The 16,481-nt window shown below is 40.4% G+C and overlaps 1 protein-coding gene across 7 annotated transcripts in view; it reads right to left on the bottom strand.

Annotated features, from left to right (window-relative positions):
• The window catches only part of apaf1 (apoptotic peptidase activating factor 1), a 185,268-nt gene that overhangs the window by 134,831 nt on the left and 33,956 nt on the right, over positions 1–16,481 (bottom strand). For all 7 annotated transcript variants that reach the window (XR_006315078.2, XR_015761153.1, XM_087999560.1 and 4 more), the window contains exons 8-9: positions 10,207–10,442; positions 708–875 (exon numbers count right to left, since the gene is read on the bottom strand). Coding sequence is in view for 5 of the 7 variants with exons in the window: in XM_087999560.1 (XP_087855686.1) it covers positions 708–875; positions 10,207–10,442 (404 nt within the window). In the remaining 2 variants the exon portion in view is untranslated. The remainder of the gene's footprint in view (positions 1–707; positions 876–10,206; positions 10,443–16,481) is intronic.

A 16,481-nucleotide genomic window follows, 5' to 3' on the forward strand; every position in this document is an offset into this window, starting at 1 on the left:
TGAAGCTAACTCAATGAACAATTTCAAAAGATTGTAATAAAATGCAATAAAGTCTGCAAATACACCAGCATCATATTCACCTATTTTTCAGAGGTCTCCGTTAAATTTACAAATAGGTGTCCTACAGCAGCTTTGTGCCACAATTGCAATTTTAAGATAGAAGTAGACGGAGCATGCACCACACATGCTCCACCCATTTCTTTCAGATACTGAAAGAATTTAACCAGCACTACTTAACAGGTTCCAGAATTTTTTTTTCATTTTGTGGATCCAGATGGAGCAGGAACTGGAGAACATAAAACCAGTTCTATGGCACCACCCATACTCACTCACGATAGTCTCCAGGATCTTCTTGCAATCAATGAGCTGCAAGTGAGGCAACAGTGAAGTGAGATTGAAAGTAATAAAGCTCTGGGTTAGCTCTCGTGGGAAGCACAACCCATTTCAGCCAGACATTATATTTCATCCCCATTGTGCCCCAATTGATCAACAAGGAAATTGGAAACTCACAACACCAAGTAAAATTGTAAACACAATATTCAAAGTAGGTTATATTATCTCGTGTGACTCTGATATTACTGAATATACATTTACCATAAAATATCCAAGTTCCAAAATTATACTTCCACCAAGAAGCCAGAAATACAAAATGAAGCTGCAAGCACATGAGCAAGAGGAAGAATCATGTGAAAATAAAACAAATCTACCGGAAGCTGATTGCGATATTGTTCAGTCAGGAAATCCAACTGTAAATCATGCAGGTAATAATGAAAAGATTTCCCATTGCGGTCACAGAATAGTAACGATTTGTTGACAAATACTTGTAGGATGTCTTCCACTTCTTCTGTTTCTAATGCCCACAGAATACTCAGAACCTGTTCCAACAAAAATATTCATAGTATAGCAAATGAAATTACCACAGAAACAATAAAAACTTGTATTTTTACTTGCCTTTAACATAGCAAAACATTGTAAGCCAAGTCATAGGGGAATTATCAAACAAAATATAAAACCAAACTACTCAAGAAAATAATGGGGCAGGTGACCAAGCTAAATGCCTCAAAAGAGAGAGAAGTAGAGGGGTTTAGGAAGGGAATTCAAGAGCATGGGGCCTTGGCATTTGAAGGTACAGCTGCGGATAACAAAGGTAGTAAAACCAGGAAAGTTAAGCGCTCAGAATTGGAGGAGGGACAACAAAAACTGCAGATGCCGGAATCCAAACTGGACCAGCATGAGGCTGGAAGAACACAGCAAGCCAGGCAGCATCAGGAGGTGCAGAAGTTGACATTTCGGGATTAACCCTTCTTAAACTGGAGGAGAGCAGATACCCCTGAATGCTGGAGTAGAATACAGAAGTACAAAGAGATGAGACTAGAGAGATTTTTTTTTAAAAATGACAATTTTAAAATCAAGAAGTTGCTTAACTGGAAACTAATGTAGGTTGGTGAGTTCAAAAGTGATGGGTGAATGGGATTTGTTGCCTTCATATTTAACAATCTTTGTGGGCTTGAGTTTGAAAGATTGGAGATATCTGGATTTTTGTTTTACAGGGTCAATGAGAGAGCATGGTCAACGTCAAAGGTTATCTAAAGTGCTAAAGAGTTCATCAATCCATTAGCAATGGCAAAGCCATTTCAGGTTCAAAGAATGGCCACTTTCAATATTGATAAATTGATCTTTATTCCAATTTTTTTAAAACTCATTCTCAAGAATGACAGTTTGCTGGCTCTGACAGTATTTCTAGCCATCTCCAACTTCCCTTGAGAAGGAGGTGCTGAGCTGCCTTCTTGATCAACTATAGTCCATTTGCTGTAGGTATGTCCATAGTGTTGTTAGGGAGGGCATTTGGGGAATTTTGACACAGTATTGATAAAAGAAAGGCGATGTATTACCAAGTCATGATAGTCACCATGTATTTACTGCTCTTTGCCTTTTAGATGGTAGTTCTTAACTTGGAACATGCTGTGAAAGGAGCGTTGGTGAAGTTCTACAGTGCATTTTGTAAATGGTATACACTGCTGCCACTGTGTGTTAGGGGTGGATTGTGTGAATTTTGTGGACGTGGTACTAATTAATCAGGCTGCTTTGATAGTCTCAGGTTTTTTTGCAAGTTAGAACTGCAACAATCCAGCTAAGTGAAGTGTATTCTTTCACACTTCTGACTTGTGCCTTATAAATGGTGTATAGACTTTCGATGGTCTGGTGGTGAGTTCCTTGCTGCAGAATTGAGTCTCTGACCTTCTCTTGTAGCCACACTATTTGAATGGATAGTTCAGTTCATGTTTTGATTAATACCAATTCCCAGGTTCTTTATCCATCAATGAAAATACCATCGAATGTCAAGGGGTGATGGTTAGATTCTCCCTTGTTGGAGATGGTAATTGCAAGCTCTTGTGTGGCATGAATGTTAATTGCCACTTGTCAGTCTAAGCCTGAATACTCTCCAGATCTTGCAGCCTGTGCATGTAAGGAGTCATAAATGGTGCTGAATATTGTGTAACAATCGGCGAACATCAGCCCCTTCTGACCTCTGGATGGAGGAATGGTCACTGATGAATCAACTGAAGATGACTGGACCTAGAATGCTACCCTGCAGTGATGTTCTGGAACTTAAATGACTGACCTCCAACAAGAGACAAAGAGTGTGGTGCTGGAAAAGTACAGCCAGTCAGACAGCATCTGAGGAGCAGGAGATTTAATGTTTTGACCATAAGCCCTTCATCAGCAATGAGCCCCTCATGCTTGAAATGTTGATTCTCCTGTTCCTCGGATGCTGCCTGACCAGCTGTGTTTTTCCAGCACCACACTCTTCAATTCTGATCTATAGCATCTGCAGTCCTCACTTTCTCCTACCTGACCTCCAACAAGTACAACCATCATTTATGATAGGTATGACTCCAATCAATTGATTCATCAATGACTCATACTTTGCTAGTGCTCCCTAATGCCTGGCACAGTTTAATGCAGCCAAGATGTCAAAGATAATGAAACTCACTTCATCTATTAGTTTAGCTCTTATGTCCATGTTCGAGGCAAACCTATAACACTAAGCTATCAGATACTATTAAGGAACACCTGCAAAGCCAACAGGGCTGAATTTGCCATTGCCCTTTTCAGTGCACAGGTTTCTGTCAACAGTCTACCATGTTGCTTTTCTTGAGAATTTTTAACAGTTTGATACAGTAGAATAGCTTGCTATGCCATTTCAGAGAGCAGATAAGAGTCCAACCACTTTACTGTGGGTCTGTGGTCACATGCAGGCCAAATCAAGAAAGAATGGTAATTTCTTTCCTCAAGGATGTTACTGACCAAACATGTTTTACAACAACTGATAATGGTTTTCATGGTCTTCATTCGACTTTAATACCAGATTTAAAAAATTTGAATTTCACCATCTATGTTGTTGGGATTCCAGCCTAGGTTCCCATAGCATTACATGGGTATCTGGAATACTGGTACAATGGTAATACCATTTTACTATTGCCTCCCCAGCAAATTATAAAAGGTTTAGAGGTCTGCTATGTTTGCTTCAGGAAGCCTTCAGGGATGCTTAGTCATTGAGATGTGGAGCAAACGATAGGCTGAATCCAAGAGAGTCCAACAAAAAAGAGCATCAGCCCTTGTAAAACAGCCAAAAAGATGAAAGACGTTTTTTGAGGAAGTAACAAAGAGGATTGATGAAGGCAGAGCAGTAGATGTGATCTATATGGACTTCAGTAAGGCGTTCGACAAGGTTCCCCATGGGAGACTGATTAGCAAGGTTAGATCTCATGGAATACAGAAAGAACTAGCCATTTGGATACAGAACTGGCTCAAATGTAGGAGACAGGTGGTGGTGGTGGAGGGTTGTTTTTCAGACTGGAGGCCTGTGACTAGTGGAGTGCCACAAGGATTGGTGCTGGGTCCTCTACTTTTTGTTATTAACATAAATGATTTGGATGTGGGCATAAAAGGTATAGTAAGTTTGCAGATGATACCAAAATTGGAGGTGTAGTGGAGAACGAAGAGGGTTACCTCAGATTACAACAGGATCTTGACCAGATGGGCCAATGGGCTGAGAAGTGGCAGATGGAGTTTAATTCAGATAAATACAAGGTGCTGCATTTTGGGAAAGCAAACCTTAGCAGGACTTATACACTTAATGGTAAGGTCCTAGGGAGTGTTGCTGAATAAAGAGATCTTGGAGTGCAGGTTCATAGCTCCTTGAAAGTGGAGTCGCAGGTAGATAGGATAGTGAAGGCGGCATTTGGTATGCTTTCTTTTATTGGTCAGAGTATCGTGTACAGGAATTTGGAAGTCATGTTGCAGCTGTACAGGACATTGGTTAGGCCACTGTTGGAATATTGTATGCAATTCTGGTCTCCTTCCTATCGGAAAGATGTTGTGAAACTTGAAAGGGTTCCGAAAAGATTTGCAAGGATGTTGCCAGGGTTGGAGGATTTGAGCTATAGGGAGAGGCTGAACAGGCTAGGGCTATTTTCCCTGGAGTGGAGGCTGAGGGGTGACCTTATAGAGGTTTACAAAATTACGAGCGGCATGGTAAATAAGCAAAGTCTTTTCCCTGGTGTCAGAACTAGAGGACATAGGTTTAGGGTGAGAGGGGAAAGATACAAATGAGACCTAAGGGGCAACTTTTTCACACAGAGGGTGGTATGTGTATGGAATGAGCTACCAGAGGAAGTGGTGGAGGTTGGTAAAACTGCACCCTTTAAGAAGCATTTGGATGGTTATATGAATAGGAAGGGTTTGGAGGGATGTGGGCCGGGTGCTGGCAGGTGGGACTAGATTGGGTTGGAATATCTGGTCGGCATGGACGGGTTGGACCGAAGGGTCTGTTTTCATGCTGTACATCTCTATGACTCTAAGTGTACTGTAAACTTACATTAGCCGAAGTATATCAAAAGACAAGGAGAATATAGATAATGTCTAATTCTTCTGAGAAATCACATTTGACAAACTTGCTAGATTCCTTTGAGCATCCAACAAGCAGAGTTGATCAAGGTGAACTAGTAGATCTGGTGTATTTGAATTTCTAGAATGCATTTGATGAGTTGCCACACAAAATAGTGTTGCATAAAATAGGAGCTTGCGATATTGGGGATAATGCATTCGAATCGAATGATGATTACAAGAGACTGCCAGTCAGGATTAATGTGTCTTTTTCAGATTGAAAATATGTAACTAGCAGAGTGCCACAAGAATTGGTTCTGGGCCTCAATTATTTACTACCTATTTTAATGGTGTGAAGGAGGGGACAGAGAGTTATTTATCCAGATTTATTGATGATACAAATATAGGTGGGAGGGCATGTTGTGATGAGAACCAACGGAATCTACAATTGGGTATAGAAAGGTTGAGATAGGCAAAGACTTGGCTGACGGAGTTTAATGTAGGAAAGTGAGTCAGCATCTATTCTGCTGATAGAAGCAAAAGGCAGACCGTTACTTAAATGCGAAACGACATCAAAAAGCAGCAGAGAGGATATGGGTGTTCTTTGCATGAAACATAAAAAGTTAACATGCAAGGGAGCAAGCAATTAAGAAAGCAAATGGAATGTTGGCCTTTATTGCTAGGAGTTTGGTGTTTAAAAATAGGGAAGTCAGGTTACACCTATACAATTGTACCTGCAGAACTATGTACAGGTTTTGTTTCTAAATTTAAGGAAGGACACACTGACGTTGGAGACAGTTCAAGAGACTCACAGGACTGATTCCTGGGATGAAGGGGTTGACTTATCAAGCACAGCTGAACAGGTTAGTCCTTTGTACATTAGAGTTTAGAAAAATGAGGGGTGATCTTATCGAAACATACAAGATTTAAAGGGTTTGGCTGGATTGATGTTTTCACTAGTGGGGAATCTCAAACGAAAGGACATAATTAGAGAATTAGGTGACACTCATTTAAATAAGAAATGCAAATGACATTTTTTCTCCCAGGGGCGTGTGAATGTCTGGTATTCTTTACGTCAGAGAGTTGTGAAGCCTAGATCATTAAATTATTTAAGGAGGAGATAAAAAGAAGTTTTAAATATTGAGGGATTGAAAACAATGAGAGACTGACATGACAGAGTTGAGGCTTAGGTCAAATCAATGACAATGTCAGACTGGTGGGCAGGCCTGAGAGGCTGAATGGCCTATTTCTGCTCTTATTTCTTATGCTCTGTTCTTTTTTGTGACCTTTTAAAAAGCTGTCATGAACACAATCACCAAGGCCTTCAATTTTTCTGTAAGCCCTTAATGACATTGGAGAGTGCGCTCTGAGGCAACAAAATTAGATTGATAACCACCAGCGATCTTAGGTGGTTCTTGAGACCAACAACTGCAATGATGAATGGTAGTTAATAAAGAAAGTTCTGCAAGATTAAATTTAAGGTTGATGGATAGAAAGAAAGTAAACCATATCTTTAATGGTTTAAGGACCACAGTGAAAGATATATTTTACTGAATTTGAATGATTACTGGCCAGTATTTTGGCTTGTAATTTAGAAAAACCTTTTGGTTCAAAGTTGATATCTTTAATTGATAATAACAAAATGTCCAAACCACCTTTCGGCAGGGGGACAAACACATGTTGATGTGCAAGATTACATGCTGACAAGCAGGATTAGCATTGTTATTTTGTTCAATTAAGCTTGCAGAAATAGATAAAGGATATTTAAGGTTATATTTAGAGTCAAAATAGATATATTCTTTAATAGGAAACGTAAAATGGCCCCAGTTTTCAGTTTACTTAGCAACCGTGAGTTCATATACCATGCTGGTATTGCACATAAAATAGGGAGATGTCAATATCTTCACATTTCCAGTGGAAGAATCATTTGATATACTGTCATTACATAAACATTTCTACTGGAAACAGAATTTTTGAAAGACAATAATATATATTTTGTGTTGTATAATGCTGATTTATAAAGCATGGGCATATCACTTAGGTTTGCCAAACCCCTTTAGTTACACAAAGTGCAATACCTAGATAGTAGTTATGTTAGCCAGTGCAACTCTGCCTTAGTAGATAACATTTCCATTGATTCAGTGTAATAAATTATGTAAAGCTTTGTGAAGTAAAGCTGCCAAGTGGACCATAAGGCTGCTCTCTCATCAGAGATATATCTATCTATATATAGAGAAGGGATGGGTGAGGGGAGGAGAGAGAGAGAGAAAGAGAGAAAACAGGTGGTGGGGATGTTTAACCGGAAAGTCACCAGCTCTCAGGAGAGGGCTGAAGTTGACAAGGTGAGAATTTCATTGTGACCTTAGCCAGTGTGGGAATTGAACCTACTCTTTTGGGGTCACTCTGCATCACAATCCAGCTGTGCAGCCAAACGAGCTGACCACTATATCTATAGTGATAGTTAACTAAGAGCTGTTCTGCCAGACAACATACTGGAAAAACACTCAGCCACTTTGGCAGCATCTGCAGACAGTCAAACAGAATTAACATTCCAGATCAATGACCCTTCAATTAAATGGTTCTGAATAAGCTTCGTCGATCTGAAGTCTTAACTCTTCACAGATGGTGCCAGATCCGTTGAGTTTCCAGAATTTTTCTGGAATTTATTTGAGAATTTATTTCAAATTTCCAGCATGTTTAGCATTTCACTTTATGTGAAAGGATGATGACTTTTTAAAAATAGAAACCATCAAGGTTAAATGGAAACTCAGCTCAGCTTACTTTCTATTTGAATAATTTACTGATGTTTTTAAAAAAACTTTCCTTTGATGCATCCGTAATTCACTACTTTCCAAACAACTGTCAAAATCATTGATGTAATCAAAGTCCCACTGCTCATTAAGACAAAATTTCAAAATTATTTGGCATAGAAAAGTGATATATTTCTATAAATATTGATAAGTACTATTCTACAGATATTTCTGCTCATCCCACAACATACTGCGTGAAATCTCCCCTCACAGCTGCATGCTCAATAGCCTAATGCTGTTGTGTGTAAATGAGCATCACAGGGAGATCAATAGTTTTATTCTAATTTCAAATATCCCTAACAAATAAGCAGTTTAGTGTGCAGAAGTAAATTCTTGTGAACTGTAATCGGATTTTTTTTTCCCTTTACTGAATGTTGGCATGGCTGGTATTTAGTTCTCATCCTAAATTGCTTCTGATAAGAATGTGCGCCGCTTTCATGAACTGCTGGCGGTGAATGTATTCTCTCAGTGCAGCTGGGTAGACAGTTACAGGGTTTTGATCCACAGATGATAATGGCAATGCATTTCTAATTCAGGATGTTGAAAGACCTGGAGGGAGATTTGCACAAGGTAGATTACCCATGCATCTGTTCTCCTGCTCCTTCTGGGTGGCAAAGGCACGGTTTCGGGAGCTTCTGTTAAAATATTGTCTGACAAGCTGTCATAGTGCATGTTACAGATAGTGCACACTGCTGTCGCTGCCTACTGGTCGAATGAGAACATGTTTAAGGGGGTGCAAGTCAAGTAGGTTGCTCTATGCTGGATAAACTTCAAATGTTGTTGGAACTACACCGACCCAAGCAAATGGAAAAAGATTCCATCATTGACACGGACACGGCTTCCAGGTGGTAGAACGGTTTGGGGAGTCAGGTGGTCAGTGACTTGTAGCCGAAGTTCCAAACTCTGACTTGCTTTTGCCCGCCACAATATTTGCGTAGTTGGTCCAATTAAATTTCTGATGAATGGGAATCTGCAGAATTTTGATTGTGCCAGATTTGATGATGTTATTGCCACTGCTGTGCATGATTGGGAGATGATGAGCTTAGAGGCAGTGGAGGGGAGATCACCAGTTGAAATGAGGCTAGTGTCTGTTGTTGACATGGTAGTCTGATGGTTCATAGTGGGTTTATGATCCAGGAGGATATACAGCTTGCCCAGCTTGCTTCTAGCTGCTTCCCAAAATCCACAAACAGGACTATCTGGGTACACCCAGTGTTTCTGCCTGCTCATGCTCCAAAGAACCCATGTCTTCCTACCTTGACTCAGGCTTTTTCTCCCTTTGTCCAGTCCTTCCTGCTTATATCTGCAATTTCTCTGACGCTTTATGCCAGTTTCAGAACTTGCAGTTCACGGATTCGAGTCGCCTCCTCTTTACCATGCCAACTCTGACAAGGGGGCCTCTGCAATATCCACCTTCTTCCTCAACCGAGGATTCCCCAGCACCATTGTTGACAGGGTTCTCAACCATGTCCAACCCATCCCCTGCACTTCAGCCCTCACCCCCCTCTCTTCCGTCTTGCAACAGCAATAGGGTCCCCCTTGTCCTTATCTCCTGTCCGACCAGCATCAACATCCAGAGAATCATTAGCTGCCATTTCTGCCTCCTCCAGTGGGATGCCATCACCAGACACATCCTCCCCTCCCCTCCCCAGAACTGCAACTGCCCACTTACTTCCTCCGTCTTCAGTATCCAAGGGCCCAAACACACCTTCCAGGTGAAGTAGCACTTTACCTACACTTCACCCAATCTAATCTATTGCATTCGCAGCTCACAATGTGGTCTCCTCTATATTTGGGAAATGAAGTATAAGACTGGGTGACAGCTTTGCAGAACACCTACGTTCTGTCAGCAAAAAGACCCCAAACTTCTAGTTGCCTGACACTGCAACACACCACCCTGTTCCCTGGCCAATATCTCTGTTTCAGGCTTGCTGTAGTGCTCCAGCAAAGCTCAACAAAAGCTTGAAGAATAGCATCTCATTTTCCGCTTTGGAACTCCATAGCCTTCTGCACTCAATATCATGTTCAACAATTTTAGGACTTAAGGCAATTTCTCCCATGTCCTTACTCCAACTCCCCACACACTTGGCCTTGTTATCTCATGGTCTGCTATTACACACTATCTATTGTTCGTCACGAATAGTCCCCATTATTGGTTTTCATTCTCCGAATTCACTCATTTGTCTGTTAAATTGTCCTTCTCTCTCTTTGGGTTCCATCACCACCTACTCTTTACTCTTTACCCCCTATCTTCCACATAAAAAAACATTTTCTCACTACCATCCGTTCTGAGGAAGGGTCACAACCCAAAGCATTAACGCTGCTTTCTCTCCATAGATGCTGCCAGACCTGCTGAGAATTTCCAGCAATTTCTGTCTTTGTTTCTGAATTCTCAGTCATCAAACCATTTGCATTAATTTATAAAAACACACGCATAAGTCAGTAGGCTTTAAGTCAATCCTGATCAGTAGTGTTCAACTGATGATACCCGTTTCCATAACTTTACCTTAGATGGGACTTTCACGTCTTTTCTAAGTATAGAGAGATCCTTGTAGTATTCTTTATAATCGTCCAACACCTCAATGCTGCCTGCCATGGCCTCATCAAGTGCTTCATAATCATAGGAGGAAGATTTGCGAATTCTTTTGAACTGTTTATTTTGTAGCTGGCTGAGATAATATTTCCAGCGCTTTGGAAATTCTCGCAACAGTGCACCAATGAGGGAGACAACAAGAGGAGAACCTGCAAAATAAAATACATTTTGTTTTGTTGAGATAATTTATTACAAAATACCATGTCATTTTACTTCATAAATTCATGGCCAGAGATTTTTTCCTAATGTTATTTAATATTGGCAATTAATACGTTATAATATTATCAAAACCATGTCTGAAGGAACTATGAGCAACTTTATACACACTTTCTTTCACTTTTTGTTTAAGCAAGGTGAGGTCTGATCTTTATCAGATGAACCTACAGGCCAATTAGAAGAAATTTCTAAGACTTATGGTGTGGGTGAATTAATTAGCCCGAGTGAATACAGGCCACCTTTATATTCAGATATTTGGATCCCTCCACCTCCTTCCTCAGCTACATTCATCTAAAGTTCAAAGAATCAATGGCATCATCAACTCACAAAAACACCATCAGCACAAGAATGTACTCTAGCACAGTCTGTAACCTCATGGCCTCACATATTCCCCACTCAACCATTACCATCAAGCCAGCAGTTCAACCCTGGTTCAATGGAGAGTGGAAGAGGGCATGGCAGGAGCAACACCAGGCATACCTAAAAATTAGGTAAGAGAAAGCGAGGACTGCAAATGCTGGAGATGACAGTCAAGAAGTGTGGCGCTGGAAAAGCATAGGCAGCCCAGCAGTACCTGAAGAGCAGGAGAATCGATGTTTCGAGCATAAGCTCTTCATCAGGAATGACACCTAAAAAATTAGGTGTGAACCTGGTGAAGCTATCAAACAGGACAATTTGCATGCCAAACAGTATAAGTTACAAGCAATAAACAGAACTAAGCAACCCTACAACCAACAATCAGATCTAAGCTCTAGAATCCTGCCACATCCAGTTGTGAATGTTGGTGGACAATTTAACAACTCACTGGAGGAGGTGACTCCACAAATATCCCCATCCTCAATGATGGAAGAGCCCAGCATATCAGTGCAAACGATAGGGTTGAAGCATTTGCAGCAATCTTCAGCCAGAAGTGCCGAGGGGATAATCTATCTCAGTTTCATCCAGTCGTTCCAGCATCACAGGTACCAGTCTTCAGCCAATTCAATTCACTCCATGTGGTATCAAGAAACAGTTTGAGGCACTAGACACTGCAATGGCTATGGGCCATGACAACATTCCAGAAATTGTATGATGACTTGTGGTACAGAATTTGCCACTCCCCTAGCCAAGCTATTCCTATACAATTACAACACTGGCATCTAACCAACAATGTAGATAATTGCCCAAGTATGTCCTGTACACAAAAAGCAGGAGAAATCTAACTGGCTAATTACTATCCCATCAACCTACTCTCGATTGTCAGTAAAGTGATGAAGATGTCATCAACAGTGCTATCAAGCAGCACCTGCTCAGTGACGCACAGTTGTAGCTCCTCAGCTCCTGACTTCATTACAGCCATGATTCAAAAATTGAGAAAAGAACTGAATTCCAGAGGTGAGGTGAGAGGGACAGCCTTTGACATCAAGGCTGAATTCAACCAAGTGTAGCATCTAGGAGTTCTAGCAAAACAGGAATCAATGGAAATCGGGGCAAATTATATGCTGGTTGGAGTCATACCTGGCATGTAGAAAAATGGTTGTGGTTGTTGGAAGTCAGCCATCTTAACTCCAGGACATCTCTACAGGAGTTCCTCATGGCAGTGTCCAAGGCCGAACCATCTTAGCTGCTTCATTAATGACCTTCCCTCCATCATTTGGTCAGAAGTGGGATGTTAACCGATGATCTCACAATGGTCAGCAGTCCATGTTAAAATGTAACAAGATCTTGACAACATCCAGGTTTGGGCAGACAAGTGGCAAGTGATATTAGTGCCACAAAAATGCCAGGCAATGAGATCTCCAATAAGAGACAATCTAACCACTACCCATTGACATTTAATGGTGTTACCATCACTGAATCCTCAATATTAACCCTCAAATGGTCACGCTACATAAACACAGTGATTACACAACAGGTTAGAAGCTAGGAATACTGCAGTGAGTAATCCACTTCCTTACTCCCCAAAGCCTGGCCGTCATTTAGAAGATACAAGTCAGAAGCATGATGGAATACTCCACATTTGCCTGGATGGGTGCAGCTTCAACAACACTCAAGAAGCTTGACACCATTCAAGGCAAAGCAGCTTGCTTGATTAACACCAGAACTACGAATATTCACTCTCTCCATCACTGACACTCAGTAGCAGCAGATGCCCTGAAGAAATTCAAAGATCCTTAGACAGCACCTACCAAATCCAAGACCACTTTCATCTAGAAGAACAAGGACAGTAAATACATGGGAACACCATCACCTGGAAGTTCCCCTCCAAGGCACTCACCGTGTTGACTTGGAAATATATCATGTTCCTTCACTGTTGCTGGGTCAAAATCCTTGTATTCCTTCCATAAGAGCATTGTAAGTCAACCAACAGCACCTGGACGGCACAATTCAAGAAGGCAGCTCACCACCATTACCTTCTCAAAGACAACTAAGGATGGGCTATAAATGCTGACCAGCCTGCAATGCCTATATCCTACAAGTGGATTTTTTTAAAAAAATCACCATTCTGCAGTACACACTTGGGATGAGGGAAGAATAACATGAGATGAAACTGTATAAAAAGGAACAGATATATCTATGTTGCCCACTTCAAATGCACACAAAGCATCTACCATCATCAATGCACCTGCTTGGTCACTGAAAACCTTCATGAATTTGTAACCAACGACTTTAGCTTTGCCCTATCTCTCAGTCTGATCAGCACTCATTGCTCATATTTGTACTGGGTGGCTACCATAATCAAGTGTCACTTTGAATTTCTCTGCTGGATAACCCCAGAATCTGAACCCCCAAAAAAACTGCAATGCCTTCAGGAATATGGAAGTGGGTAAGAGAAAATTGGAAAAGGAAAGAAAGTAAAGCCAGTTTTTTTTGGAATAGTTTGATTTTTATAAAAAATGCAAGACAGCTATATGCCCCTCTTTAAGAATGGCTGGATAATTTTCTAAACTTGCAAAATGGTTTAATTCATTTTTAAACATTTCAGTAAAACAAAGTACAAAAACTACTCCTGCCATTTAATTAGGTCACATAAGTAATTTTCAGAACCAGAATTTTCCAAACTTCAAAACGAGCCACATCAAGGAGCATAGAATTTACTGGAACTGACAACAATCCAATGTTTGAAATGAATAATATATAAAGCTCACACCATCTTCCCCGCAACATATAATTTGTGCAGAACAAGAGTCCCTTTTAAAGGAAGCAAAGTTATGAACAAGCAGCAAAATTGTAATTCTTTTCTGCTCAAGTGTTCTTAGTAGTGGAACTACCAAAAAAACTCTAAACTTATCTGACTAACAGAAAAATGGGCACCTTCACTTTAATGCTTTTATTGTTTGAAGTTTAATATGCTGGTGTTTCAGAGTCCTGTGAAAGTAGAAGCAGGAGAAGATGGTGAAAATGTTGAAACGAACTGCAAAATAAATTAAGATTTATTCAGATGATGAATGAACTTGCATCATGACTCACAAAAAAGTATCTTACTTTAGGCAAGTCCATTTGCGAAAGGTGAAATTTTCGAAAAGCAGAAGTGACTGATAGAGGTGAATAACAGAAGGGCTTGTTGCTGAACAACACAGACATAGTGACTCTGGGTTGGCAGATTATCGTGGAGCAGATGGAAAAGAGGACACAGTGAACATATGATTCAAGGTCATAGGAAATAAAAACAAGAGTAAACCTTTCAGCTAATTGAGCCTGCTCTATCATTCATGAAGATCACAGCTGATCTGATTGTAGTCTTAACTGTGCTCTTCTGTCTGATCCTGAAACCTTAGTTTTCTTTGTAAATCAGAAATCTCCCAAACTAAGCTTTGAATATATTCAATAACTGCTGAAAATGTGTTGCTGGAAAAGCGCAGCAGGTCAGGCAGCATCAAAGGAACAGGACAATCGACGTTTCGGGCATAAGCCCTTCTTCAGGAATCAGTCACTTCTGCTTATGCCCGAAACGTCGATTCTCCTGTTCCTTGGACGCTGCCTGACCTGCTGCACTTTTCCAGCAACACATTTTCAGCTCTGATCTCCAGCATCTGGAGCCCTCACTTTCTCCTCGATTATATTCAATAACCCAACTTCCACTGTTCACTGTGTGACAGAATTCCAAAAACTAATGACCTTCCAAGAAAAAAATTCTTCTTCATGTACAATTCTATCTTAAATAGGAAACTCCTTGTTCTGGGTTCTTTGATGGAAAACATCCTGTCTAAATCTGCCCAATCAAATCCACTTGGAAACTAATGTTTCAATAAAAACAGTTCTTATCCTTCTGAACTCCAATCAGTATAGATCCAAAATTCTATTTAAAAAGCTGGAAAAACTCAACAGGTCAGGCAGCATTTGCAAGGAAAGAAACTTAGTTAACATTTTGAGTTCTCATCAAAATCAGCGCGAGTCAAATCTGCTTATGTTTCCTCATAAGACAATCCTATGATCCCAAGAATCAGCCTTATGAATCTTTGCTGGACTGCATCCAATTCAAGTACACCTTTCCTTAAGAAAGACCATCAAAGCTGTACACAGTACTTTACATGTGGTCTCAACAATAGCATGATTAGACAAGACTACCCTACTTCAGTATGCCATTCCACTTGTTTTCCTGATGATCTGCTGTACTAACTATTTATGATTCATATATGAGGAGTCACAAATCACTCTGTAATGCTGCATTCTGTAGTCTCTCTCCATTTAAAAAGAATACTCTGCTATCACATTCTTCCCACCAAAATGGATACCCTTATATTCCTGATATTCAACCTCATGACATGAACCAATTAAACATCTCTCAATGCAGGCCATGAGGCATGCACGAGAACCTTATGGTCATAATGTTTAAGAAATGCGGTTCAATTTGCAATTCCAAAAGCCCATGGTAATCATTAACATTAGCATTAACAATCCCCAACCATCAAGACCCAGGCGTTACCATAAACCAGAAACTAAAAAATGGGCTAGCTACGTAAATAGCATGGCTACAAGAGCAGAACAGAGATAAAGAATTCTGTGACCAAAGCTTGTTCATCATCTACAAGGCACAAGTCAGGAGTTGATGAAATACTCTTCATTTGTCTGTATGTGTACAAATCCAACAATACCTAAAGAACTCAACACCATCCACAATACAGCAGATCCACGTGTTTGGCAGTCAAACTATCACTTCCACCTCGACTCTCACACACTGACACACAATGGCAGCACCTCATCAGGGCTGCTTCCACTGCATTTTTCAAATTCTTAACCTCGACAACCTAGCAGGACAAGGGCAACAGATGATTGGGAACAGCACCAACCAGAATTTCTCCTCCAGGAGATAAATCATTCTAGATTACTGTTCCTTCACTGTCACTCGGCCAAAGTCCTTGAACTCACTTCCTAACAGTACTGAGAATATCTCTACATTTCAAAGGATATAGTGATTCAAAAAGACAGTATGCCATCATCTTCTCAAAGACAATTAAGGATAGAAACTAAATGATGGTCAGCCAGCAAAAGCAAGCACACTATTAGACACATTAAAAGAAAACCTTGCTAACAATTATTTTCATCACACACTTTATATATATATGCATGATATCCATGGATCAACTGGCCTTACCCATAGTAGAATTGAATCATAGAAAGCTTATTTTCAACAAGCATTACAAAAAAAAACACCTGACAGATCACGTCCGCTCTAGCCATAAAAAAAAACCTTTCAGCCTACCACACAACAAGTCCATGTCTTCTTCTGGGATTCAGACTTTTCAGACTGGATTTACAGGTATGTAACAGCAAAGCACTGACACGTTTTACAGGACCAACAACTGTTGGTTTGTGATTGAGGTTGAAAGCTATCACCATTCTTCCTTTCTGAAGTTATTTTTAATATAACTCATTCAGACATGCTATGACAAACTTTCAAAGGACTTGAACGTGGACCTTCTGCACAAGAGGCAGAGACACTATCACTGTGCCACAATATCCTCACTCAAATATTAGCATGTGATTTCCCC

The sequence above is a fragment of the Chiloscyllium plagiosum genome, unplaced genomic scaffold (assembly GCF_037043375.1).
Source record: "Chiloscyllium plagiosum isolate Xiang-an unplaced genomic scaffold, Cpla_swu_hap1 HiC_scaffold_23, whole genome shotgun sequence".
Classification (NCBI taxonomy): domain Eukaryota; kingdom Metazoa; phylum Chordata; class Chondrichthyes; order Orectolobiformes; family Hemiscylliidae; genus Chiloscyllium; species Chiloscyllium plagiosum.